The sequence below is a fragment of the Bombina bombina genome, chromosome 8 (assembly GCF_027579735.1).
Source record: "Bombina bombina isolate aBomBom1 chromosome 8, aBomBom1.pri, whole genome shotgun sequence".
Taxonomy (NCBI): Eukaryota; Metazoa; Chordata; class Amphibia; order Anura; family Bombinatoridae; genus Bombina; species Bombina bombina.
Window position 1 is genome coordinate 345509051 of NC_069506.1, and position 25670 is coordinate 345534720.

At 40.6% G+C, this 25670-nt stretch overlaps 1 protein-coding gene across 3 annotated transcripts in view; it reads right to left on the bottom strand.

Moving 5' to 3' along the window:
* The window catches only part of ARHGEF12 (Rho guanine nucleotide exchange factor 12), a 1204049-nt gene that overhangs the window by 578090 nt on the left and 600289 nt on the right, over positions 1-25670 (bottom strand). For all 3 annotated transcript variants that reach the window (XM_053691590.1, XM_053691589.1, XM_053691591.1), the window contains 3 exons: positions 22688-22801; positions 4203-4274; positions 3558-3650 (listed from right to left, as the gene is read on the bottom strand). In XM_053691590.1, coding sequence (XP_053547565.1) covers positions 3558-3650; positions 4203-4274; positions 22688-22801 — 279 coding nt within the window. The remainder of the gene's footprint in view (positions 1-3557; positions 3651-4202; positions 4275-22687; positions 22802-25670) is intronic.

Here is a 25670-nt window from a genome sequence, read left to right on the forward strand (position 1 = left end):
ATTAATCCAAATATCGTTGAAAAATCGTAACCTGCCCCCTACCAGCTGTGCTGGAATGAGGGCCGCACCTTCATGCGGATTTGGGAGCTGGTTTTGACTTTCTAAAAGGCTTGGATTAATTCCAGACTGGAGAAGGTTTCCAAACGGAAACCGTTCCTTTAGGGGAAGGGTCAGGCTTCTGTTCCTTATTCTGATGAAAGGATCGAAAACGATTAGCAGCCCTATATTTACCTTTAGATTTATTGTCCTGAGGCAAAAAGGTTCCTTTCCCCCCCAGTAACAGTTGAAATTATAGAATCCAACTGTGAACCAAATAATGTATTACCTTGGAAAGAAAGAGAAAGCAATGTTGACTTAGAAGTCATATCTGCATTCCAAGATTTAAGCCATAAAGCTCTTCTAGCTAAAATAGCTAAAGACATATACCTGACATCAATTCTAATGATATAAAAAATGGCATCACAAACAAAGTTATTAGCATGTTGAAGAAGTTTAACAATGCTATAAGCATTATGGTCTGACACTTGTTGCGCTAAAGCCTCCAACCAGAAAGTGGAAGCTGCAGCAACATCAGCCAAAGAAATAGCAGGTCTAAGAAGATTACCTGAAAATAAATAAGCTCTCCATAGAAAGGATTCAATCTTCCTATCTAAAGGATCCTTAAAGGAAGTACTATCCGCCGTAGGAATAGTAGTACGTTTAGCAAGAGTAGAGATAGCCCCATCAACTTTAGGGATTTTATCCCAAAACTCTAATCTATCAGATGGCACAGGGTACAATTTCTTAAACCTTGGAGAAGGAGTAAATGAAGTACCCAGACTATTCCATTCCCTAGAAATTACTTCTGAAATAGCATCAGGAACTGGAAAAACTTCTGGAATAACTACATGAGGTTTAAAAAACGAATTTAAACGCTTAGTAGATTTAGTATCAAGAGGACTAGACCCCTCCATATCTAATGCAATCAACACTTCTTTAAGTAAAGAACGAATAAACTCCATCTTAGATAAATATGAAGATTTATCAGTGTCAATATCTGAGGCAGAATCTTCTGAACCAGATAGATCCTCAACAGAAACAGATAAGTCAGAATGATGGCGGTCACTTAAAAATTCATCTGAAATATGAGAAGTTTTCAAAGACCTTTTACGTTTACTGGAAGGAGGAATAACAGACAGAGCCTTCCTAATAGAATTAGAAACAAATTCTTTTACATTAACAGGGACATCCTGAACATTAGATGTTGAAGGAAAAACAACAGGTAAAGGATTATTACTAATGGAGACACTATCTGCGTTAGAAAGTTTATCATGACAACTAACACAAACTACAGCCGGAGGAACAGTTACCAAAAGTTTACAACAAATGCACTTAGCTTTGGTAGAACCAACATCAGGCAGCGTCTTTCCAGAACTAGATTCTGATCCAGGGTCAGGTTGTGACATCTTGCAATATGTAATAGAAAAAACAACATATAAAGCAAAATTATCAAATTCCTTAAATGACAGTTTCAGGAATGGGAAAAAATGCAAAATAAACAAGCCTCTAGCAACCAGAGGCAACAAAAAAGTGAGACTTAAATAATGTGAAAAAAAGTGGAAACAAGTGGAAACAAGTATGACGCCCACATTTTTTTGGCGCCAAGTATGACGCCCACATTATTTGCACCAAGTACAACGCCCATATTTTTTGGCGCCATATATGACTCCACATCCTCTGGCGCCGAAAACGACGCCCACATTTTTTGGCGCAAAAAAAACATCTAACACACATGCGTCAAAAAGTGACGCAACCACGAACAAACTTCCGGCGTCAACTATGGCGCCGGAAATGACAAAATTTTGCGCCAAAAAAGTTTGCGCCAAAAATGACGCAATAAATTGAAGTATTTTCTGCCCCCGCGAGCCTAACAGCCCGCAGGGAAAAAAGTAAATTGAAAATTTTTAAGGTAAGAAAAAAATATTTATTCATATGCATTATCCCAAAATAATGAAACTGACAGTCTGAATGAAGGAATACTGATTATCCTGAATCATGGCAAATATAAGTTTAAAGACATATATTTAGAACTTTACATATAAAGTGCCCAACCATAGCTTAGAGTGTCATAAATAAAATAAGACTTACTTACCCTAAGACACTCATCTACATATAGTAGATAGCCAAACCAGTACTGAAACGAGAATCAGTAGAGGTAATGGTATATATAAGAGTATATTGTCGATCTGAAAAGGGAGGTAGGAGAAGAAATCTCTACGAACGATAACAGAGAACCTATGAAATAGATCCCCTAGAGGAAGACCATTGTATTCAAATAGGCAATACTCTCTTCACATCCCTCTGACATTCACTGCACTCTGAGATGAAAACCGGGCTTCAGCCTGCTGCGAAGCGCATATCAACGTAGAATCTAGCACAAACTTACTTCCCCACCTCCATGGGAGGCAAAGTTTGTAAAACTGAATTGTGGGTGTGGTGAGGGGTGTATTTATAGGCATTTTGAGGTTTGGGAAACTTTGCCCCTCCTGGTAGGAATGTATATCCCATACGTCACTAGCTCATGGACTCTTGCTAATTACATGAAAGAAAACAGTAAAAGGCTTACATAGTAATCAACAGCACTAAAGGGTTAAATAAAATATGTAACCCAATTTGAAGCCAAACTCGATGATCGGAACGCTTCACTACCTCCACCAGTTCTGAGAGCCGCCCCAAAACGCTGAGAATGTTACAGCAACACAGGAGAAAGGACTAAAACACAGAAAAGGTGCACTAAAGCTGTTCATCTCTAGCAAATCTGCGCTAACAGCGATCTCTAAAGCCAAGAACCTGACTAACAAGTGGAAATTTAGAGCAGCTGAAGGGAAACATACTGTGTGCAACTCAAAAGCAACTTCTAAGCTCGCTAAGCCAACCCCACTAAAAAAGTACTATAAACTGCTAGTATACGGTATATGGTGAATAAATGTCACCAGATTATGTGAAGCATTTGAAAGTGTGTATACTAATAACCAGCCCGGTGGTCTATGAAGGTGCAAGTACTTACCTCTCAGCACCTCCATCCACTGTGCTTAACTCAGCCTGCTTCCAGTAGACAAACCCATCCTAGGCACTGCGAGTACAATGCCAAGGATCTAAGCTAGTAACAGCATATACAATACAGAAGATTAGAGGAAGTGTCCACATGCAACACTTCCCATATGTTTCCCCTGCCTAGCTGAGAACTACTTGTCTACCCCTCTGAACGTCAGGTTACTGCGAGGAGGAACTAGGCCTCAGATCGGTTAGTGGATGACCTTTAAAAGATGAGTAGATCTTGTACTTCACTTTCACCTCACTCCTCATCAAGGAGGCAAAAGAAAATGACCAAGGATAGTGGGAAGGATTTAAAGCTCTGGTGTTTTGGGTGTCTTTTGCCATCTTCTAGTAGGGGAATATTCCCCACATGTGATGACTCGTGGACTCTCACCATCTAATGAAAGAAAATCAACTGTACAGTGCAGTGTCCCTTTAACATAAACCTCTGTTTTTCCAATCAAGTCCAAATGATTTTATACCTGCTCTGATTCAGTGCCAAAATCGTCATCCTCAGCTCCAATAATAGTCTGTCCAATGCGAGTGGATGGACTCCCCATGCTGGACTGAGAATCCTAGAAAATAAAGTATAAACTCTATAAGAGTCAAGAACAGACTTGCCCAACGAAAGACCTGTTAGCCACAATGTTCCATCCTGTGCCTTTAATGTAAACCCATTACTTCTACAAGCTAAATACTATGTGTCTGAAATAAATAGATTGTTTTTAGTACTTTTAATTGCCACAGTAATTTTCTGGCATATTTCTATGAATAATCATGTATGTGACAGAAAATCAGTGGAGATCTTATATTAATGCACAGCAATACAAGGCAGCTACTGGTATGAGTAGAGGTTAAATCAATTATTAAATTGTGCTCATGTGAAGTACAATGCATAGTTTGTCTCTTTTGGTATTCTTTCTAAAATTTGCTAAAATAAATATAGTCCCTTATCTGAGTGAACATCTCTAGCAAAGACATACAAAGCATTAATGGTGGCACAAAAAAGGCCATATCAGTGGCTGCTACAACAGTATATCTAAGGTAAAAACTAGGATTTGCATATATTGCACTTTGACTTATCACACTTTCAATTGCTATTCATGGTATTAAACCATAGTCCATACTGTGTCTTGGAGTTCACTTTTCTCTGGACTCTCTTCCAAAAAGCTCTTCTCTCGCTGGCCACTGCGAGGGCTCTGGGGAGAAAGACAGAAATAACAATCACACAGGCAGGTCAAAATATCAATATCCATTCTAAAAGATGACTAAATATGTTATCTTTGAAATGCCATCAAGTCAAAATATAGTAAGGGGATAATCTACAAAACAGCCCTAGTGTGTGTTTGTCTATAGTATATTTAGAGGACCACTCAAGTCAATATTAAAAGTTTATGATTTAGATAGAGCACACACTTAACTCCTTCACTGCTAAGCCTTTTTTCACCCCAGTGCTGAACCAATTTTGAGGTTTTTTGCTACCTAGATGCAAACCCTATTGTACGTTAGATTTCAGTAAGTGACCCACAGAAAACAAAATGTATGCTTACTTGATAAATGCATTTCTTCAAGATATGGTGAGTCCACAGGTTCATCTTAAATACTGTTAAGTATCACTTCCCTACCCATAAACCCCAGTCATTCGACCGAAAGGAAAGCAACACAAGGTGCAGAGGTGTCTGAGGTTTAGTCAAAAATGCTTAAAAGATAAAAAAAAAAAAAAAAAAAAAAAAAAAAAAAAAAGGGTGGGTCTGTGGACTCACCATATCTTGAATAAATTTATCAGGTAAGCATAAATTTTGTTTTCTTCTAAAGATATGGTGAGTTCACGGGTTCATCTTAATTACTGTTGGGAACCAATACCCAAGCTAGAGGACACAGATGAAAAGGGAGGGATAAGAACCAGCATGCCTAAACAGAAGGCACCATCGCTTGAAGAACCTTTCTCCCAAAAACTGCCTCAGCCGAGGCAAAAATATAAAATCTGTAACCTTTTTAAAAGTATGTAAAGAAGACCAAGTTGCAGCCTTGCAAATTTGCTCCATAGAAACTTCATTTTTGAAAGCCCAAGAACAGGCTATGGCCCTTGTGGAATGAGCCTTAATTCTCTCTGGAGGCTGCCTTCCAGCAGACTCATACGCCAGGCGAATCACACTTCGCAACCAAAAAGCAAGAGTAGAAACAGAAGCTTTCTTACCTCTATTCTTCCCAGAAAAACAAACAAAGAGAGCAGAAAAATTGCGAAAGTCCTTAGTCGTCTCCAAATAGAACTTAAGAGCATGGGCCACGTCCAAATTATGTAACAGACATGTTTTGTCTCAGAATATTTTGTGAGAGCCTCATTGTCAGGAACAGTTGTTTAAATGAAGATTAGTAGAAGCCATATAGATTGAAAAGATAACAGATTTATTTAAATAACAGAATAATTCAAATGAGCATATGCTTGCAGGGTATTTTAAATATGTACTATTCAGGTATGTTATGTCCACATACGCCAGGAGTGGAAAGAAACAAACAGGTAAGCAGAGATGCAGATTCAAAAGGAAAGTCTTTCTCCTGGTAATAACTGAAGTGCAGGAATGCACAAGCAGGAAACAACCTTGTAAACAGGTAGCAGGTTTAAAGATAAAAGTCGTTCTCCTGGTAATAACTGAAGTACAGGATTTGCACAAGGTAGGAGTCACACTTGTAAAACGGTTGGAGCAGGTTTAAAGGTAAAGTCTTTCTCCTGGTAATAACTGAAGTACAGGAATTGCACAAAGTAGGAGTCACACTTGTAAAACGGGTAGCAGGTTTAAAGATAAAGTCTTTCTCCTGGTAATAACTGAAGTACAGGAATTGTACAAGGTAGGAGTCACACTTGTAAAATGGGTAGCAGGTTTAACCCCTTAACGACCGAGGACGTGCAGGGTACGTCCTCAAAAAAAAGGCAGTTAACGCCTGAGGACGTACCCTGCACGTCCTCGGTGTGGAAAGCAGCTGGAAGCGATCCTGCTCGCTTCCAGCTGCTTTCCGGTTATTGCAGTGATGCCTCGATATGGAGGCATCCTGCAATAACCTTAAATGGCCATCCGGTGCAGAGAGAGCCACTCTGTGGCCCTCTCTGCACCGGACATCGATGGCCGGTATCGTTGGTGGGTGGGAGCGGACTTGGGAGGCGGGTGGGCGGCCATCGATGCGCCGTGTAATGTGCAGGGGGGCGGGATCGGGGGCGGGAGCGACGGGGGCGCGCATGTGAGCGCGCGCGTGCACGGGGGGCGGCGGGCGGGCGCGTGCACGGGGCGGGAGCGGGAGGGAACCGCTGCACTACAGAAAAAAAAATCTGAAATAGCTATAATAAATAAGAAAAAAGAAAAAGAATAATGTTTAAGTGATCTGCAACTGGTGGGAGGTTGGGGGGGGGACAGCTACACTACAAAAAAGGGGATTTTTAAAAAAAAAAAAGATTTCTTTTTTTACTAAACTGGGTACTGGCAAACAGCTGCCAGTACCCAAGATGGCGCCCGCTAAGGCAGAGGGGGAGGGTTAGAGAGCTGTTTGGTGTGGGATCAGTGAGGTTGGGGGCTAAGGGGGATACTACAAAGCAGCATATGTAAATATGCTAAAAAAAAAAACCTAAAAAAACCCACAAATATACCTTTTATTTTAGTACTGGCAGAGTTTCTGCCAGTACTTAAGATGGCGGGGACAATTGTGAGGTGGGGGAGGGAAGAAAGCTGTTTGGGAGGGATCAGGGGGTCTGATGTTTCAGGTGGGAGGCTGAGCTCTACACTAAAGCTAAAATTAACCCTGCAAGCTCCCTACAAGCTACATAATTAACCCCTTCACTGCTAGCCATAATACACGTGTGATGCGCATCGGCATTTAGTGGCCTTCTAATTAACAAAAAGCAACGCCAAAGCCATATAGGTCTGCTATTTCTGAACAAAGGGGATCCCAGAGAAGCATTTACAACCATTTGTGCCATAATTGCACAAGCTGTTTGTAAATGATTTCAGTGAGAAACCTAAAATTGTGAAAAATGTAACGTTTTTTTTTAATTTGATCGCATCTGGCGGTGAAATGGTGGCATGAAATATACCAAAATGGGCCTAGATCAATACTTTGGGTTGTCTACTAGACTACACTAAAGCTAAAATTAACCCTAGAAGCTCCCTACATGCTCCCTAATTAACCCCTTCACTGCGGGGCATAATACACGTGTGGTGCGCAGTGGCATTTAGCGCCCTTCTAATTACCAAAAAGCAACAACAAAAGCCATACATGTCTGCTATTTCTGAACAAAGGGGATCCCAGAGAAGAATTTACAACCATTTATGCCATAATTGCACAAGTTGTTTGTAAATAATTTCAGTGAGAAACCTAAAGTTTGTGAACAAAATTGTGAAAAAGTGAACAATTTTTTTTATTTGATTGCATTTGGCAGTGAAATGGTGGCATGAAATATACCAAAATGGGCCTAGATCAATACTTTGGGGTGTCTTCTAAAAAAAAATATATACATGTCAAGGGATATTCAGGGATTCCTGAAAGATATTAGTGTTCCAATGTAACTAGCGCTAATTTTGAAAAAAAAGGGGTTTGGAAATAGCAAAGTGCTACTTGTACTTATGGCCCTATAACTTGCAAAAAAAGCATAGACGATGTAAACATTGGGTATTTCTTAACTCAGGACAAAATTTAGAAACTATTTAGCATGGGTGTTTTTTGGTGGTTGTAGATGTGTAACAGATTTTGGGGGTCAAAGTTAGAAAAAGTGGGTTTTTTCCATTTTTTCCTCATATTATATAATTTTTTTTATAGTTAATTATAAGATATGATGAAAATAATGGTATCTTTAGAAAGTCCACTTAATGGCGAGAAAAACGGTATATAATATGTGTGGGTACAGTAAATGAGTAAGAGGAGAATTACAGCTAAACACAAACACTGCAGAAATGTAAAAATAGCCTTGGTCCCAAACGGACAGAAAATGGAAAAATGCTGCGGTCATTAAGGGGTTAAAGGTAAAGTCTTTCTCCTGGTAATAACTGAAGTACAGGATTTGCACAAGGCAGGAAACCAACGTGTAAACAGGTGCAAATGTGAAGTCTTCCTCCAAATATATACTGAAGTACAGGAAACAGGTTCTGGCTTGTGACAAAACAGAAACAATATGAAGACAATGTGCAGTCTAACAGTCGGCCTTAAATAGGGAGGTTTTGTACAAGATTGTCTCTGAGTATATTCAAAATTAAGTGCACCTGTTTGCACAGGTGAAAATACAATTAGACAAATACACAAGTTGCATGCTATTGCATTTGAAATTCACAACTGCTAGAACTGGCTGTGGCTCAACACACGAGCAAACAGTGTAGTAAGCACAGAGCCACAGTTTCAAATCCCAACACAGCCTCTTCGAGCAAAATGCCTCCCAGACCTTTTCTTTTTCTTTTTAGTCTGGAGGCTTCGGACACAGTGAAGGAACAACAATCTCCTGATTAATATTCTTAGTAGAAACAACTTTGGGAAGGAATCCTAACTTAGTGCGAAGAACAGCCTTATCCGCATGAAAAATAAGATAAGGAGAATCAAACTGCAAGGCGGAGAGTTCGGACACCCTACACGCAGAAGAAATCGCCAACAGAAACAAAACCTTCCAAGATAGTAACTTAATATCAACAGAATGCATTGGCTCAAACGGACGCCGCTGCAAAACCTTAAGAAAAAGATTAAGGCTCCAAGGTGGAGCAACAGCTTTAAACACAGGCCTGATTCTGACCAAAGCCTGACAAAAAGATTGAACATCTGGCATGTCTGCCAAATGCTTATGCAATAGCACAGATAAGGCCGAAATATGACCCTTCAAGGAGCTAACAGACAACCTTTTCTCCAGACCCTCCTTGAGAAAAGACAAAATTCTTGGAATTCTAACCCTACTCCAAGAGTAGCCCTTGGATTCACACCAATAAAGATATTTCCTCCATACCTTATGGTAAATCTTCCTAGTAACAGGCTTAGAAGCCTGAATCATATTCTCAATTACTGATTCGGAGAAACCACGCTTAGACAGAATCAAGCGTTCAATCTCCAAGCAGTTAGCTTCAGAGAAACAGGATTTGGGTGGAGAAAGGGCCCCTGAAGAAGGTGGGCCTTCCTCAGAGGTAACCTCCACAGGGGTAGAGACGACATCTCCACTAGGTCCTCATACCAAATCCTTCGAGGCCAAGCCGGGGCAATTAGGATCACTGATGCCCTGTCCTGTCTTATGCGATCGATCACCCGAGGAAGAAGAGCAAACGGGGGAAACAGATAGGCCATACTGAAGTTCCAAGGGACTGCCAACGCATCTATTAGGCAGGCCTGAGGATCCCTCGATCTGGAAACGTACTCCGGAAGCTTGGCATTTTGTTGAGATGTCATCAGATCCAACTCCAGAAACCCCATTTGGAGATCAACCTGGAGAACACCTCCGGGTGAAGTTCCCATTCTCATTATACACAAGTACAACCAAGGACCTGGTTGAAAGAAACAAAAGGTCCCCCACCAAAATCTTCACACACCCAAACACAACTAAAAAATACGAAATCTCAGATTTTCTGAACTGCAGATCACAAAGAGTGATTTATGTTGCTATGTGCAAATGTCCTTGTATCTAGGTGGGTGAAAACTCTAGGGAGTTACGCACTAGAGTACTAGAACATATAGGTGACATCAAATGGAACCGCAATGTACTTATAGACCAACATATGAATACAGTACACCGAGGACAAACATATGACATTCTTTTCTTTGCCATTGAGCAACTGAAACTTAAAGGGAGAAGGGGTGACATCACAGAAATGCTCTTGCAATAAGAGTGTGGATGGATTCACGAGTTACAATCAGCTGCACCCAAAGGCCTGAATTTGGCCATCTCTTATAAAAGTTTCCTTTAACTGTAAAATAACCTGTGTAAGGGACATGGCTTTTTGAGGGATAGACCGACTCTCTATACAATATATGGCGTTTTAACATAACCAGTTAAGTAACCTAACGTGTACGATTTGGGGAGGGATGAGAATATGAGCGAAATTATAAAACTACGGGAGGTATCAAGGTAGTAATTAATAGATATATAAATGATATATGCATTGAGATGACTACCAAAATCCAGGTGATTTTTCTTTTAAGAGAATGCATTTTGCAAATATCCGCTAACAACGCTATTGCTACCCCTCTCTATTTAGTCTCCTAATCCCCGTTAGATATATGGGATTGATCTTCCTAAACCAAAATTAAAAACATGTTTAATATGTATGACAAAGGTGTTTCCTTTATATAGCAGTGGAGGATAAATAGGAGCGCCTAGGGCTTAGGTATAAATAGGAATCACACTATGATTAAAAATACATTAATTTATTATACCATCTTAATATAAACAAAAATATTAAAATATTAAAATGAATACGACCATTGATTGGAACAAGTTATTTGGACCCTTGTTAGAGGATCTTAGCTTAATTGGATCAGTTTCTCTTCTGGTTGTAACAGATATAGAAATTAAAACAGGTGCTGTGCTTAATCACAATAAGAAATTAAAACAATACTGTGTTTGATCACAATAATAAATTAACAGCTTAGTTACACAACATATAGTACATATAATTGTGACAAGATAGTGAAAAATCGGTGATCAAAATGCTAATGTGGAAAACTGTGATCAAAAAATATTGTACCAAACAAAAAAGGGGTAGAAAAATTCAAAGATATTCAAATAATCAAAAAATCGAAAAATCAAAAAATCAAAAGGTGAAAAAATGAAAAAATAAAAGACAAAACCGGTTTGTCAAAAAGGTGAATTATAAATATGTATATGTGCTTAAAAAAGTTATGTGAAAAATTGTGTCACAATAGTAATAATGATTCTAATCAATTCTACAATCAACCATAATACAGACTCCTATTAGGAAAAGAATCTCATATAATATGCTATAATAATGGCCCAGACAACGAATCAAAAAACAATATGGTAACAATATTCTCGTTACTAATATAAGCTAAATGAATTGCAATGTTGCTAGCAAAAGCTTACAGATATGTCAATAAGTTATTAAAAAATACAAAATATGAAATATAAAATATACAAATATTAAAAAATACAGATTCTATAAAATGTCCAAGTGATAAGTCCAATTGGAAATAATCCAAACTTTGGGATACTGTTGGAAGGGAATAAAAACAATATCCTTAGAGGCTGTCCTGATCCAGAATCCTAGTCTTTACAACATGGACCTGAAAACAAAAACAGAAAAAATCCTCACATAAAGGGCCTATAGGATAAAGTCTAATGGTAATCAAACTTACCCCAAAAGCCAAAAGTCCTGGTACTGATGAAGCCTCACAAATCTCTACGCGTTTCGGCCCTGCAGCGGAGCCTTTCTCAAGATATAATGAGGCTATGATATGACTAATCTTATATACCCCATGTTTGGGCAGTTTCTAAATCAAATTGCGGCAAATTTCGAATTCCGGCGGTAAAAATTGCTGCCAAACGCTTACCGCGTCATTTCCCCGCTAAACCGGATATCTGTTTGCCAGATACTTCCGGTTGCATCATTTTCGGTAGCTGTGGCAGACTTCCGGTTTATTGTACTTCCGGCGGACGCGCTACCATTTTGGATGTTGGCAAAAAATTATTGGCAAAAACTTATGTTATCTGTTAACCGGCTGGATGTTATATTCTATAAAGGAAAAAAAAGGGGGGTATAAAGTAATGTATTTTTAATCATAGTGTGATTCCTGTTTATACCTAAGCCCTAGGAGCTCCTATTTATCCTCCACTGCTATTAACCCTAATAGGGGGTCTTCCTAATAGTGTAGCCGGTATTTAGTCTTAGGCGCTGTCCGCCCTCCCATCCATATCCAGCTACTGTTTCCTTTATATACTCTCTAGCATAATTATAGCCCACTTATATGAATATATTTGTTAATGCTATAAGAAAATTGTCCCTTTGGCAGGTTAATGCCATTCATATTCACTGTATAAGCTCTGTAGGATATTACGATCGTTATTACCTACTTGAAAATAAATGCTCGAAATAAACGAATTTGACATAATTGAATACAATCAGGGATGCACACAAGTATCTGTTTTTCAAATGCATAAGCATCGCATTTAATGTTTAGATACGATCGTCAAATTGATGGCACAATGAAAATATTTGACCTACTCATGTGGGCAGTAATAACTGCCAATAAGATTGTCGTGCGGTTAACACTTCCGCAAACTCGATCCGGTTACCATGACAATGGACTGGTATAAATATTGGAAATCTATGCTGGGTCGGCCCTGACGAAGTCACGTATTAGTGACAGAAATGTGTCGGTGAGCGTGGCCAGGGGGGATCTGTTTTGTGGTGTGGATAACTGAAGATTTATTGCAGTTTGAACATACCGCAATTTGCCACATAGTAACAGTATACATTGTATATATTTCCACTACGCTCGATAGCAACACTGTTTCCACACTGTCTATATTGTCTACACCGAGTAAACTCATAACTTAAGCAGGATTAAGATCCTTTGATAAGTAATAGCCCCTAAGGGAGGAATATTGATGAGCATCTGTGATTGTAGCATGCTCGCTTATAGCCATGGCATTTATGACTATATTAGGTAGTAGGACATTTATAGGCATTTATTACCGCTGTTAGAGGAGAGATCTTGAGAACCTATAAGGTTTAAAGAGTAGCTATAAGTGGGTATGTGTATGCTGAATGTGCTATGTTTATGTGATCACATATAGGGAACAAGTTAGGAATCGGCTGACTTTGTTGAATCAAAGCAGTACGCAGGCAGGAGGTTGCCTTTGAGCACATAGTGTCTGAAATCCTGATGCGATTTAGATATAAGCATGCTAGTGCAGTGATTTGCCGTTTCATATGTATCCCTATAGAGTTATTGACCACTATTTCCCTCCTGGCCACATGGCCTAATGTTTTTAAAGTGTTTGTTATGACATCTGATTTGGAGTATTTTATTTAGAAGTGGAAGTGAAAATACCCATCTCTGATACCCCTCAGAGTCCTGGTTTATGTCCTGTCTATTTGCATATTTGTTAATAAAGTGTTTTTTTAAAGCTCATTAATATATTTGAAGTTCCCATCCCCCTGGATGGAAAGTCTGCCTGCTTAGGAATTTCACTTTCCAATTGTCCACGTCCGGAATGTGGATGGCAGAAAGGCAACAACAGTGATTTTCCGCCCACTGAATGATCTGAGTCACCTCCCTCATAGCTAGAGAACTCTGAGTTCCCCCCTGGTGGTTGATGTAAGCCACTGAAGTTATGTTGTCCGCTTGAAATATGATGAACTGGCTCAAGGCCAACTGAGGCCAAGACAACAGCGCATTGTAAATTGCTCTCAACTCTAAGATGTTGATCGGTAGTTTGGACTCCTCTTGAGACCAAAGATTCTGCGCCTTAAGGGAACTGCAGACTGCTCCCCAGCCCACGAGGCTGGCGTCCGTGGTCGCTATCACCCATGAAGGCTTTCGAAAACAGGTGCCCTGAGACAGGTGTTCCAGAGAGAGCCACCACAGAAGAGTATCCTTTGTCTTCTGATCTAGAGTTAACTTTGGGGATAGATCCACATAATCTCTGTTCCACTGATTGAGCATGCACAACTGCAGGGCTCTCGGGTGAAATCGAGCAAATGGGATGATGTCCATGGCGGCCACCATCAGACCAATTACTTCCATACATTGGGAGACTGAAGGGCGGGCCGTCTCCTGCAGGGATTGACAACGAAAGTAGCTTTGCTGTTCTGGTCTCTGTCAGAAAGATCTTCATCAGAACCGAATCTATATGATCTCCGTGTGAGATGCTGCTTGCGGAAAGGATGGGGCCTGAATCAGAATGTCATCCAGGTAGGGAGCCACTGCAATCCCCCTGGACCAGACCACCACTAGGAGGGCTCCTAGGACCTTTGAGAATATCCTGGGAGCCAATTCAAGGCTGAATGGTAAGGCCACAAACTGAAAGTGTTGGTCTAGAAAGGCAAACCTCAGGAACTTGTGATGATCCCTGTGAATGGGAACATGCAAGTATACATCCTTTAGATCTATGGTCGTGATGAACTGACCTTCTTGGGTAAATGGGAGAATCATACGAATGGTATCCATCTTGAAGGATAAGACCCTGAGGAATTTGTTAAGACATTTTAAGTCTAGAATTGGACGGAAAGTCTCCTCTTTTTTGGGAACCACAAAGAGGTTTGAGTAAAACCTCAGACCCTGTTCCTGCTTTGGGACAGGGACAATCACTCGCAGGGAAAATAGATCTTGGACGCACTTTAAGAACGCCTCTCTCTTTATCCGGTCTGCAGATAATCTGGAAAGGTGAAACCTGCCCCTGGGAGGAATATTTTTGAACTCCAACCTGTAGCCCTGAGAAACAATTTCCACAGCCCAAGGATCTGGAATGTCTCTTATCCAGACTTGAGCGAACTGAGTCTGCTCCGTACCTGATCCAAGCATGGATCAGGGGCGACCCCTTCATGCAGACTTAGAGTACTGTTATTGTCCTGTTTGGGCGAGGACGGCTTTCCTCTAAAATTCTGAAAGGAACAAAAATTACACTGACTTCCCTTTGGTTTGTTCCTCTCATCCTGAGGCAGAAAGGACTCTTTTCCACCTGTAATGTCAGAAATGATTTCCGCCAAACCCGGGCCAAATAAGCTTTACCTTAGACAAAACATTGGCTGACCAAGACTTCAACCATAAGGCCCTTCTGGCTAAAACTGCAAAACTGGAAGACTTAGCTTCCAGTCTAAGGACGTGAAGGACAGCGTCTGCAATTTAGGAATTGGCTAAGTTTAGAGCTCTGATCCTGTCCTGAATCTCGTCTAAAGGCGTCTCTTCCTGGAGAGAGTCCGACAAGGCCTCAAACCAAAATGAAGCTGCACTAGTCACTGTGGCAATACAGACTACTGGCTGCCATTGGAGACTAAGATGTACATAAATATTTTTCAGATAAGCCTCCATCTTTTTATCCATGGGATCTTTGAAAGAGCAACTATCCTCAATAGGTATAGTAGTTCTCTTGGCCAAGGTAGAAATGGCTCTTTCTACCTTGGGTACCGAAGACCAAGACTTGATAGATGACTCTACCGCAAACATTTTTCTAAACACCGGTGACGGTGTAAAACCCACTTCTGGCTTCTCCCACTCTTGGGCTATGATTTCCTTAGCCCTATTGGTACTGGGAAAACCTCAGAAGAGGAAGGGACGTCAAAAAAACTATTAAGCTTACTAGACTTCTTAGGCATAACTACCGCCTGAGTGTCTGAATCATCCAAGGTAGCTAAGACCTCCTTTAACAGTAATCTAAGGTGTTCAAGCTTAAATCTGAAGGAAGATGCTTCACCATCAGAAGAAGAGTCCTCCTAATCCTCAGATCTTAGAGCAGCCTGAGGCTCAGTGCCAGGGACAGATACCTTATTATCTGAATTCTTAGACTTCCTCTTGTGCTTTCCTGTAAATCTAGGGAAACTCGGCTAAAGCTGCAGATACTGCTGGGGATACCTGTGCAACAATCTCATCCTTTAAAAATGCTCCACTGGGAGTTAGTGAGGAAATGCAGGACACAGTTTTAGACGCCATAGAGGCTTGGGACGAAATAGGAATGGCCCTGGTAACACCTGGACAGCATCCTCCTGAGAGACATTAGGCTCCACATTAACAAAATTATCTTTACCCTGTAATGTTTGTTTAACCCAGGAGGAACAGAATTGCATGGGTGAAGCAATTTGTGCATATAAACACAATAAACAAGGATTGAATTGAGCGGACTCCTGATCCATGTCAGACATACCTGGTTATTATCCCCTTGGCCGTTACCGTGTGCGGTTAGCGTCAACCTCTAAAGATAAGGCAGTAACAAAATTGTATTGGGCAGAAAACTACTTTACTCGCCTAAAGGGGAGAAATAAGCACTGCTAATGCTAACAATAAAGCACTCTATGTCGACAGATGAGGCTTGTTGCTCCGACTAAACCTCCCTCCACACCTCAGTATACTGAGGCACCCTTACCACCACGTGCAACGGGATCCTCTGGCTTCTCTTTGTATGCACTCCCTCACCAAACACAGCCGCATAAAAAGAAACCGCCTCCGTAGTGAGCAGAGAGAAAAGGCCCGATTACATAAGCAGACGTCAGGGAGGCGCAAAAACCTCCCGCAGAACAACTGGGGAGGGGGGTGTGGCCAAACTGAATGTACACTTCGCCATAGTGTGAAGAGAAATAAACGCATAGTTATGCAAAATACCCAATATGCAGCACCCACCAAAAAAATGAGCCCTCAGTTATAGCACTGTGTCTGCAGACATGTCTTAGCAAAACCTTTACATTAGGGGGGAGCTAATATTGTCCCAATATACATATCAAGGCAGAAAGTTTCTCAAGTGCCCCTTCTCCCACCTGGAAGACCAGCACTTACCTGGTCAGCTGTCCAACATGAAGACAGTCCCTAGGTATGAGAGGACCCCTCTTCCTCACAGAGACCTGGTCAAATTGCAGATAAAGTAACTAACTTTGTATCTGAGGTTAGGGCAGCAAATGTGCGGAAACATAGCAAGTTCCTTTTTGCAAGTTCCCCACTGCTTTAAAGCAACCACAGCTCGACCGCAAAGACTAACGTGGAATATAGCTATACCCTGTAAACTTGCTTAAAGTAATCCATCTTCACAGAAATAACCTTTTTGTTTTTATTATTATTTTTTTTTTAAACATTGTTTTATTGAGATTTGTTGCAAGTACATAATATATGAATTTCATCCATTCACTTAAACAGAGATCATGCATAATATATAATGGCGGGTATGAGAAATAGTTGCTTATACCATACATTGACAGCGATGAGGAAACACAAATAATTTCTCAGAACGTATAAGTCAATAGACATTCCTTTAAAGAAGATGGTAACAAAACAAGGTGAAAGAAAAACAAAAATTGTCAAACAAGTGCCAGAGAGGTCTGACCTCCTATAATGCAATCCATAAATGTGTGTTAAGGTACAATAAGAAACCCTTTTAATGATTGGATTATGTGGGATATATCTATTAGTTATCTCATAACTCCACCATTGGCCAAGTGAAAGGACTTAGTGTAAAGACATCTCATTTTTGATATTGGTAACATATAGTATGTAATAGGAAATAGATAGTTGGGGGGTAATCAGCAGGCAGGAGCTGATTCTAATATTAGACGGTAAAAAGAGGAGGGGGGGAGTGTGTCCAAAAAGTGAAGTAAAATAGAGAAATCATTATTATGTGGCTCTTTAGTAAACAGGTCTCTTTATGGTTCGCCCTAAAGCAAATAAAGGGAAGACTAATTCTTACTCAAGTAATCCACCACAAGCAGCCTCGGTATTATAGAGGACATCCAGAATCATCTTCTGCTATCCACCATGTCTGGGAGATAACAGAATTGATATCATGTACCGTAACTAGGGTTAGGCTCAAATGATCGCCTGGTATAGGGATGGTTATTTGGAACAGGCCAGGTAGGATTATTAAAAAACATCAAATTATGCGTCATCATGCATATTAATCCATTGAGTGGAGGTCTGCATGAGAGGTATTCCGGAAAGCGGTGACATGAAATAAATTAGGTAAGTCTTTGTAGCCAGGAAAAAAAAAATCCCCCTGCTACATAGGAGATCACTCTTGGACTCAATTAGACTACAGTTAAAAAACCAGGGGAATTAGGATTTGATGTGGCCTCTCTTGGGTCCTAGAGTATGTAGGGAGAGGGGGATGAACAACAAATATAGTATAATAATAATTGAGTAATGTAACTTAATTCAAAATAGGAGTGCCCTAAAAGAGTATATTGGTGAACATGATAGATGAGCATAGATACAAGATGCTACTGTTCAACCGTGAGTATATGGATACTAATATTGTGATGCTCCCAATTTAAACAATCTCTGTCCTATTGACGGGAGTTTGGGGGGGTGAGTGTTGAAGAGCATTACCTGTAATATAAACAGTGAGACTGATAGGGGATAGATGTCACTGATCACATGTCAGTATCCAAAGGATACCACCCGCTGATTTGTGTGGACCTTGGTATGTGAGTGGCAGCTAAGACCTCTATAATATTCAGATGTCAGTAATGAGATCTCAATATACTAGTGTCACAGCCAGGTTGTGTGTGTGTTTGGTAGTAAAAGTACAGGTGAACATCCCCTGCTGTCTCGGCCGCTGACCCAGGGGTATTTCTCTGCACATAATACCAGGGTAAAATAGCTCAATGCTGCAACTATCACTAGTAACTCACATCCTTATACCTACTGTGACCTCCAACATATTGAGGTTGTAGAGAGTATACTCCACTATATATATATATATATATATATATATATATATATATATATATATATATATATATATACACACACCTCCCTATTTGTGATGTCTGATTTTAGTGTAATATGATTCCAATTGAAACCTGTTCAATTATGAGAGGTGGTATCATGTTAATAATAACTTGGAAGCCTGCAATACTAATATTAGAGAGTGTTAAAGAAATGTGAGTAAGGAGGGCAACGTGAGGAGAACCTATAAATAGGACAACCAGTTCAAACAGCATGGACTATGCAGAAGATGAGCTGTAAGAGTCAGTGTAAGCCTATAAGTAGAACATTAAGAAACTTGACAACCTCTAAAACATGGATTTCTTTTGGTATTTAGCCTTAACATCACAGTAAGAATAGTTTCATTTATATCTCTAGCTATCATAATGCTCAACAATAAAACGTACAAGTAGCAAACAAAGAGTAGCCATTTATAAGGCCATTTAACGTATGAAACATATGAGCATGAAGATATGTAGTGAGGAACAAATATCTCAACGTTATGTACAGGGAGTGCAGAATTATTAGGCAAATTAGTATTTTGACCATATCATCCTCTTTATGCATGTAGTCTTACTCCAAGCTGTATAGGCTCGAAAGCCTACTACCAATTAAGCATATTAGGTGATGTGCATCTCTGTAATGAGAAGGGGTGTGGTCTAATGACATCAACACCCTATATCAGGTGTGCATAATTATTAGGCAACTTCCTTTCCTTTGGCAAAATGGGTCAAAAGAAGGACTTGACAGGCTCAGAAAAGTCAAAAATAGTGAGATATCTTGCAGAGGGATGCAGCACTCTTAAAATTGCAAAGCTTCTGAAGCGTGATCATCGAACAATCAAGCGTTTCATTCAAAATAGTCAACAGGGTCGCAAGAAGCGTGTGGAAAAACCAAGGCGCAAAATAACTGCCCATGAACTGAGAAAAGTCAAGCGTGCAGCTGCCAAGATGCCACTTGCCACCAGTTTGGCCATATTTCAGAGCTGCAACATCACTGGAGTGCCCAAAAGCACAAGGTGTGCAATACTCAGAGACATGGCCAAGGTAAGAAAGGCTGAAAGACGACCACCACTGAACAAGACACACAAGCTGAAATGTCAAGACTCGGCCAAGAAATATCTCAAGACTGATTTTTCTAAGGTTTTATGGGCTGATGAAATGAGAGTGAGTCTTGATGGGCCAGATGGATGGGCCCGTGGCTGGATTGGTAAAGGGCAGAGAGCTCCAGTCCGACTCAGACGCCAGCAAGGTGGAGGTGGAGTACTGGTTTGGGCTGGTATCATCAAAGATGAGCTTGTGGGGCCTTTTCGGGTTGAGGATGGAGTCAAGCTCAACTCCCAGTCCTACTGCCAGTTTCTGGAAGACACCTTCAAGCAGTGGTACAGGAAGAAGTCTGCATCCTTCAAGAAAAACATGATTTTCATGCAGGACAATGCTCCATCACACGCGTCCAAGTACTCCACAGCGTGGCTGGCAAGAAAGGGTATAAAAGAAGAAAATCTAATGACATGGCCTCCTTGTTCACCTGATCTGAACCCCATTGAGAACCTGTGGTCCATCATCAAATGTGAGATTTACAATGAGGGAAAACAGTACACCTGTCTGAACAGTGTCTGGGAGGCTGTGGTTGCTGCTGCACGCAATGTTGATGGTGAACAGATCAAAACACTGACAGAATCCATGGATGGCAGGCTTTTGAGTGTCCTTGCAAAGAAAGGTGGCTATATTGGTCACTGATTTGTTTTTGTTTTGTTTTTGAATGTCAGAAATGTATATTTGTGAATGTTGAGATGTTATATTGGTTTCACTGGTAAAAATAAATACTTGAAATGGGTATATATTTGTTTTTTGTTAAGTTGCCTAATAATTATGCACAGTAATAGTCACCTGCACACACAGATATCCCCCTAAAATAGCTAAAACTAAAAACAAACTAAAAACTACTTCCAAAAATATTCAGCTTTGATATTAATGAGTTTTTTTGGTTCATTGAGAACATGGTTGTTGTTCAATAATAAAATTAATCCTCAAAAATACAACTTGCCTAATAATTCTGCACTCCCTGTATATAACAGTAAATAGTTAGCTTATAGATGTTTATGAATGACAACCATCCTTAACTAGTAGGTAACCAGGTGCCCCGTATAGTATAGCCCGTAATGTCATCAAATTACCCAACACCTCTCTTTTGTATCTGGGTAAGTCAGAGTGTGAAATGTAGATGGTTCAGTGGTCGGTTATGGGTGGGCCAAGATAAGTCAAGCATGTTCCCTCCATCAAAGGTCTAACGCGGCATATGGCTAAAGGAGGTGAGACTCATATTCTGCAGCGATCTGCATATCCATGTTATTGGTGTGAAGTAGGAAACTTCTGTGTCTGCTCTGCGTTTCAGAATATTGCGCTCTTCTGTTAGAACCCCTCCCCAAACAGGGAGCCGGTGAGTCCGTGACAGATGCTGTGACTGCCTGTGTCTCTGCGGTCTTACCGGAGTTGGGGTAACTGATAGCTTGACAAGGGATGTGCGGTCCGGCTCTGCTCTGTATTCATTCAAGATCTCCCAAAGATAAAGTGAGCCCCTGCTCCTCTGGCATCTGTCCGGACTCCATGTCGTCTGGAGGCTTAGGGAAGGGGGGTAGCACAGCAGATCCGGGCTCCTCATGCTGCGTCTCGATATCCCTCACTCTGGTTCTGTTTAATAGGCATAGGTCTCCTTCGTTCCATGGCGCTCTTATTGCGTAGCTGAGATCGTTAACGTTTTGAAGCATCTGTAGTTCCAGGTCTTTGAATAGGGATCGGATCTGTAAGTAGAAGTCCTCTGCCATATTTAAGTAGAGAGTTTGGGGTAGGATTAAGCAGTGCAACAAAGTGGAACAGCTTTACACAATCAGTGGGCTAACCAGGGGGATATGATGAGCCAATGGTGTTAGGCCGCAGCTTTCTCAGACAGGCCAGAGTTAGTTTTCTGCTTTGTAGGGACATGATGATATTAAGTTTAGTTAGCTCCATAACTTCTTCCAAATTAATATCATAGATTATGAAACTAGATGGGGCATAATGGAAGAGATAGGTAGCAGATTATCAAATTAGTTGAGGAGCTTCCTTAAAGTGCGTCCCTCCATGTCTGCGGCTTGGACACGCCCCCCCAGAAATAACTATTTTAATTACACACTAAACATCCTCTTCCATGCACGAGAGACAAAGAGAATGACTGGGGTTTATGGGTAGGGAAGTGATACTTAAAGGGACACTGAACCCAAATTTTTTTCTTTCGTGATTCAGATAGAGCATGAAATTTTAAGCAACTTTCTAATTTACTCCAATTATCAAATTTTCTTCATTCTCTTGGTATCTTTATTTGAAATGCAAGAATGTAAGTTCAGATGCCGGCCCATTTTTGGTAATCAACCTGGGTTGTCCCTGCTGATTGGTGGATAAATTCATCCACCAATAAAAAAGTGCTCTCCAGAGTTCTGAATAAAAAAAAAAGCTTAGATGCCTTCTTTTTCAAATAAAGATAGCAAGAGAACGAATAAAAATTGATAATAGGAGTAAATTAAAAAGTTGCTTAAAATTGCATGCTATATCTGAATCACAAAAGAAAAAATTTGGGTTCAGTGTCCCTTTAACCGTTTTTACTGTGGTGCTCTTTGGCTCCTCCTGCTGGCGATTAGTGGTATTCCCAAAAGTAATTAAGATGAACCCGTGGACTCACCATATCTTTAGAAGAAATTATATATATATATTTTTTTCAGCAGGCCCAGCAGATTTACACAATATACCATTAGTACATTTATAATTCATAGCATTTCAGAGAGCTGCGGCAATAACTAAGACAATGTACACAATTTTTTCTTAGATTTTAGTAAATAATACAGAAAATGTGCTGTTACTGTAATCACCTTACTAGATTGTCATGGTTAGCCAAGTGTGAAATAGGGGCCCATACAGGCTTTTGGGGGTTATAATATAGATTAGAGAGGCTCCACCGTGCAGTACATACATAAAAGCACTTCTTGTCTTGCAAGGTTTTGCTGTTCTCCTGACTATACACACAAAATGAATATCTTCTTTGAGAGGGGGACTTGTCTACTAGTGGTCTCTAAACATACCACATTTTTTTAATTGCTAAGATAACAAACAACCCATTCCCAAGGAAATCCCCATGTGTTTTTTTTTACTTTATTTTTCTAACAGAAGTGTCTGTAGCAATGTCACATGCTGCTGATACTCACATCTGCTATGTCACTGTTCGGACGTGATCCATCCCCACTGCTGTAACCTGTACGTCCCATCAGTTCCCCCAAATCTATGTCTAATTCGCTGATCTGCAGAGGGTCTGAACAAGTCTGTAGAGAAGAAACAAGCATCCTTAAAACCAAAATCTCTAGGTCACCGTTCACATATCCTTCTGAATGAAATATGGTAATAACCAAAGAAAGCACTAAAAATAGAAATAACCAAATAAACCATCAGGAACACCATTTATTAATTTCCCTACTGTAAACTGCAAAATTCCAAATGTTAAATTTTGCCTCATTCAATTTTTATTGCAATGACAGAATGCAAAGCAGAGGTCATCAAGAAGTTTTGGGAAAAATATAATAGTGTAATAGATTTCATGTACGTTTTAGACCAAAATAATTATCTTCCTGAAGGCAGAACATGCTGTGACCTGAGATGTCATCATAGAAAATGCAGCATGTCTGCAGAAAGAATGGGACACATGCAGGAACTGTTAGCACTTTCACTTTGTAGCACTGCTCCACATTAGACCGTTCTCTTCAAAAAGAGCTTTGCTCTGGCTGTATTGTGTAAGGTTTCCTTAACACAGTGCGTTCAGAGCAAAGTGTTGTTTGAAGAGAAGAGTCAAATATAAAGCAGCGCTGCAAAGCAGCAGTGCATTGACTGTCTCACAGGGATTTTTTCAACCCTGCCACCTAAGTCTTTCCCGGTATGCAAAGGTGTGACTTCTGAATGTTAGATGTTTTTGTGAGCAATGCACCTTTTTTAATTACTTCATTTCTATGAAAAAACTAACTCAACCAAACACAAGGGAGAGTGAATAGGTACGCCAACATAAAAGGATACTGTACTATAAATCAATTGGTATTGCAACACTAAAAAAATCAATTTAGGCACAATTCATATACTAAAACAAAATTTATGCTTACCAGATAAATTTCTTTCTCTTGTGGTGTATCCAGTCCACGGGTTCATCCATTACTTGTGGGATATTACTTGTGGGATATGTTGTGGGATATGTTGCAAAGAGGACACCCACAGCAGAGCTGTCTATATAGCTCCTCCCCTAACCCCCACCTCCAGTCATTCGACCGAAGGCAAGTAAGAAAAAGGAGAAACTATAGGGTGAAGTGGTGACTGTAGTTTTAAAAAATAAAAACACCTGACTTAAAGTGACAGGGCGGGCCGCGGACTGGATACATACACCACAAGAGAAAGAAATTTATCAGGTAAGCATAAATTTTGTTTTCTCTTGTAAGGTGTATCCAGTCCACGGGTTCATCCATTACTTGTGGGATACCAATACCAAAGCTTTAGGACACGGATGAAGGGAGGGACAAGGCAGGAACTTAAACAGAAGGCACCACTGCCTATAAGACCTTTCTCCCAAAAATAGCCTCCGAGGAAGCAAAAGTATCAAATTTGTAGAATTTAGAAAAAGTATGAAGCGAAGACCAAGTTGCCGCCTTGTAAATCTGTTCAACAGAAGCCTCATTTTTAAATGCCCATGTGGAAGCTACCGCTCTAGTAGAGTGAGCTGTAATCCTTTCAGGAGGCTGCTAGCCAGCAGTCTCATAAGTTAAACAGATTATGCTTCTCAGCCAAAAAGAAAGAGAAGTTGCCGAAGCCTTGTGGCCTCTCCTCTTTCCAGAATAGACAACAAACAAGGCAGATGTTTGACGAAAATCCTTAGTTGCTTGTAAGTAGAACTTTAAAGCACGAACCACATCCAGATTGTGCAACAACCGTTCCTTCTTGGAAGAAGGATTCGGACACAGAGAAGGAACAACAATTTCCTGATTGATATTTTTATTGGAAACAACCTTAGGAAGAAAACCTGGCTTGGTACGTAACAGAGTGAATCACACTGCAGAGCAGATAACTGAAACTTTTCGGGTTGAAGAGATAGCAACTAGAAACAAAACTTTCCAAGATAAAAGTTTGATATCTAATGAATGCATAGGTTCAAACGGAACCCCTTGAAGAACTTTAAGAACTAAATTTAAACTCCATGGCGGAGCAACTGGTTTAAATACCGGCTTGATTCTGACTAAAGCCTGACAAAACGCCCGAACGTCTGGAACATCTGCCAGGCGCTTGTGAAAGAGAATAGACAGAGCAGATATCTGTCCTTTTAAAGAACTAGCTGATAATCCCTTTTCCAATCCTTCTTGGAGAAAAGATAGAATCCTAGGAATCTTGACCCTACTCCATGAGAAACCCTTGGAATTACACCAATGAAGATATTTACACCATATCTTGTGATAGATCTTCCTGGTGACAGGCTTCCTAGCCTGGATCAAGGTATCAATAACAGAATCAGAAAAACCACGCTTTGATAAGATCAAGCGTTCAATCTCCACGCAGTCAGGCATAGAGAAGTTAGATTTGAGTGTTTGAATGGACCCTGGGATTAGAAGGTCCTGCCTCAATGGCAGAGGCCATGGTGGGCAGGATGACATGTCCACCAGATCTGCATACCAAGTCCTGCGATGCCACGCAGGAGCAATTAAAATCACTGAAGCTTTCTCCTGCTTGATTCTGGCAATCAGACGCGGGAGAAGAGGAAACGGTGGAAACACATAAGCCAGGCTAAAGGACCAGGGCGCTGCTAGGGCATCTACTAGTGCTGCCCGAGGATCCCTTGACCTGGACCCGTAACAAAGAAGCTTGGCATTCTGACAGGACGCCATCAGATCCAGCTCCGGTCTGCCCCATAGATGAATCAGTTGGGCAAATATCTCCGGGTGAAGCTCCCATTCCCCCGGGTGAAAAGTCTGCCAACTTAGAAAATCCGCCTCCCAGTTCTCTACTCCTGGGATATGGATAGCTGAGAGATGGCAAGAGTGAGCCTCTGCCCATAGAATTATCTTGGAAACCTCCATCATTGCCAGGGGACTCCTTGTTCCCCCCTGATGGTTGATATAGGCTACAGTCGAGATGTTGTCTGACTGAAATCTGATGAACCTGACC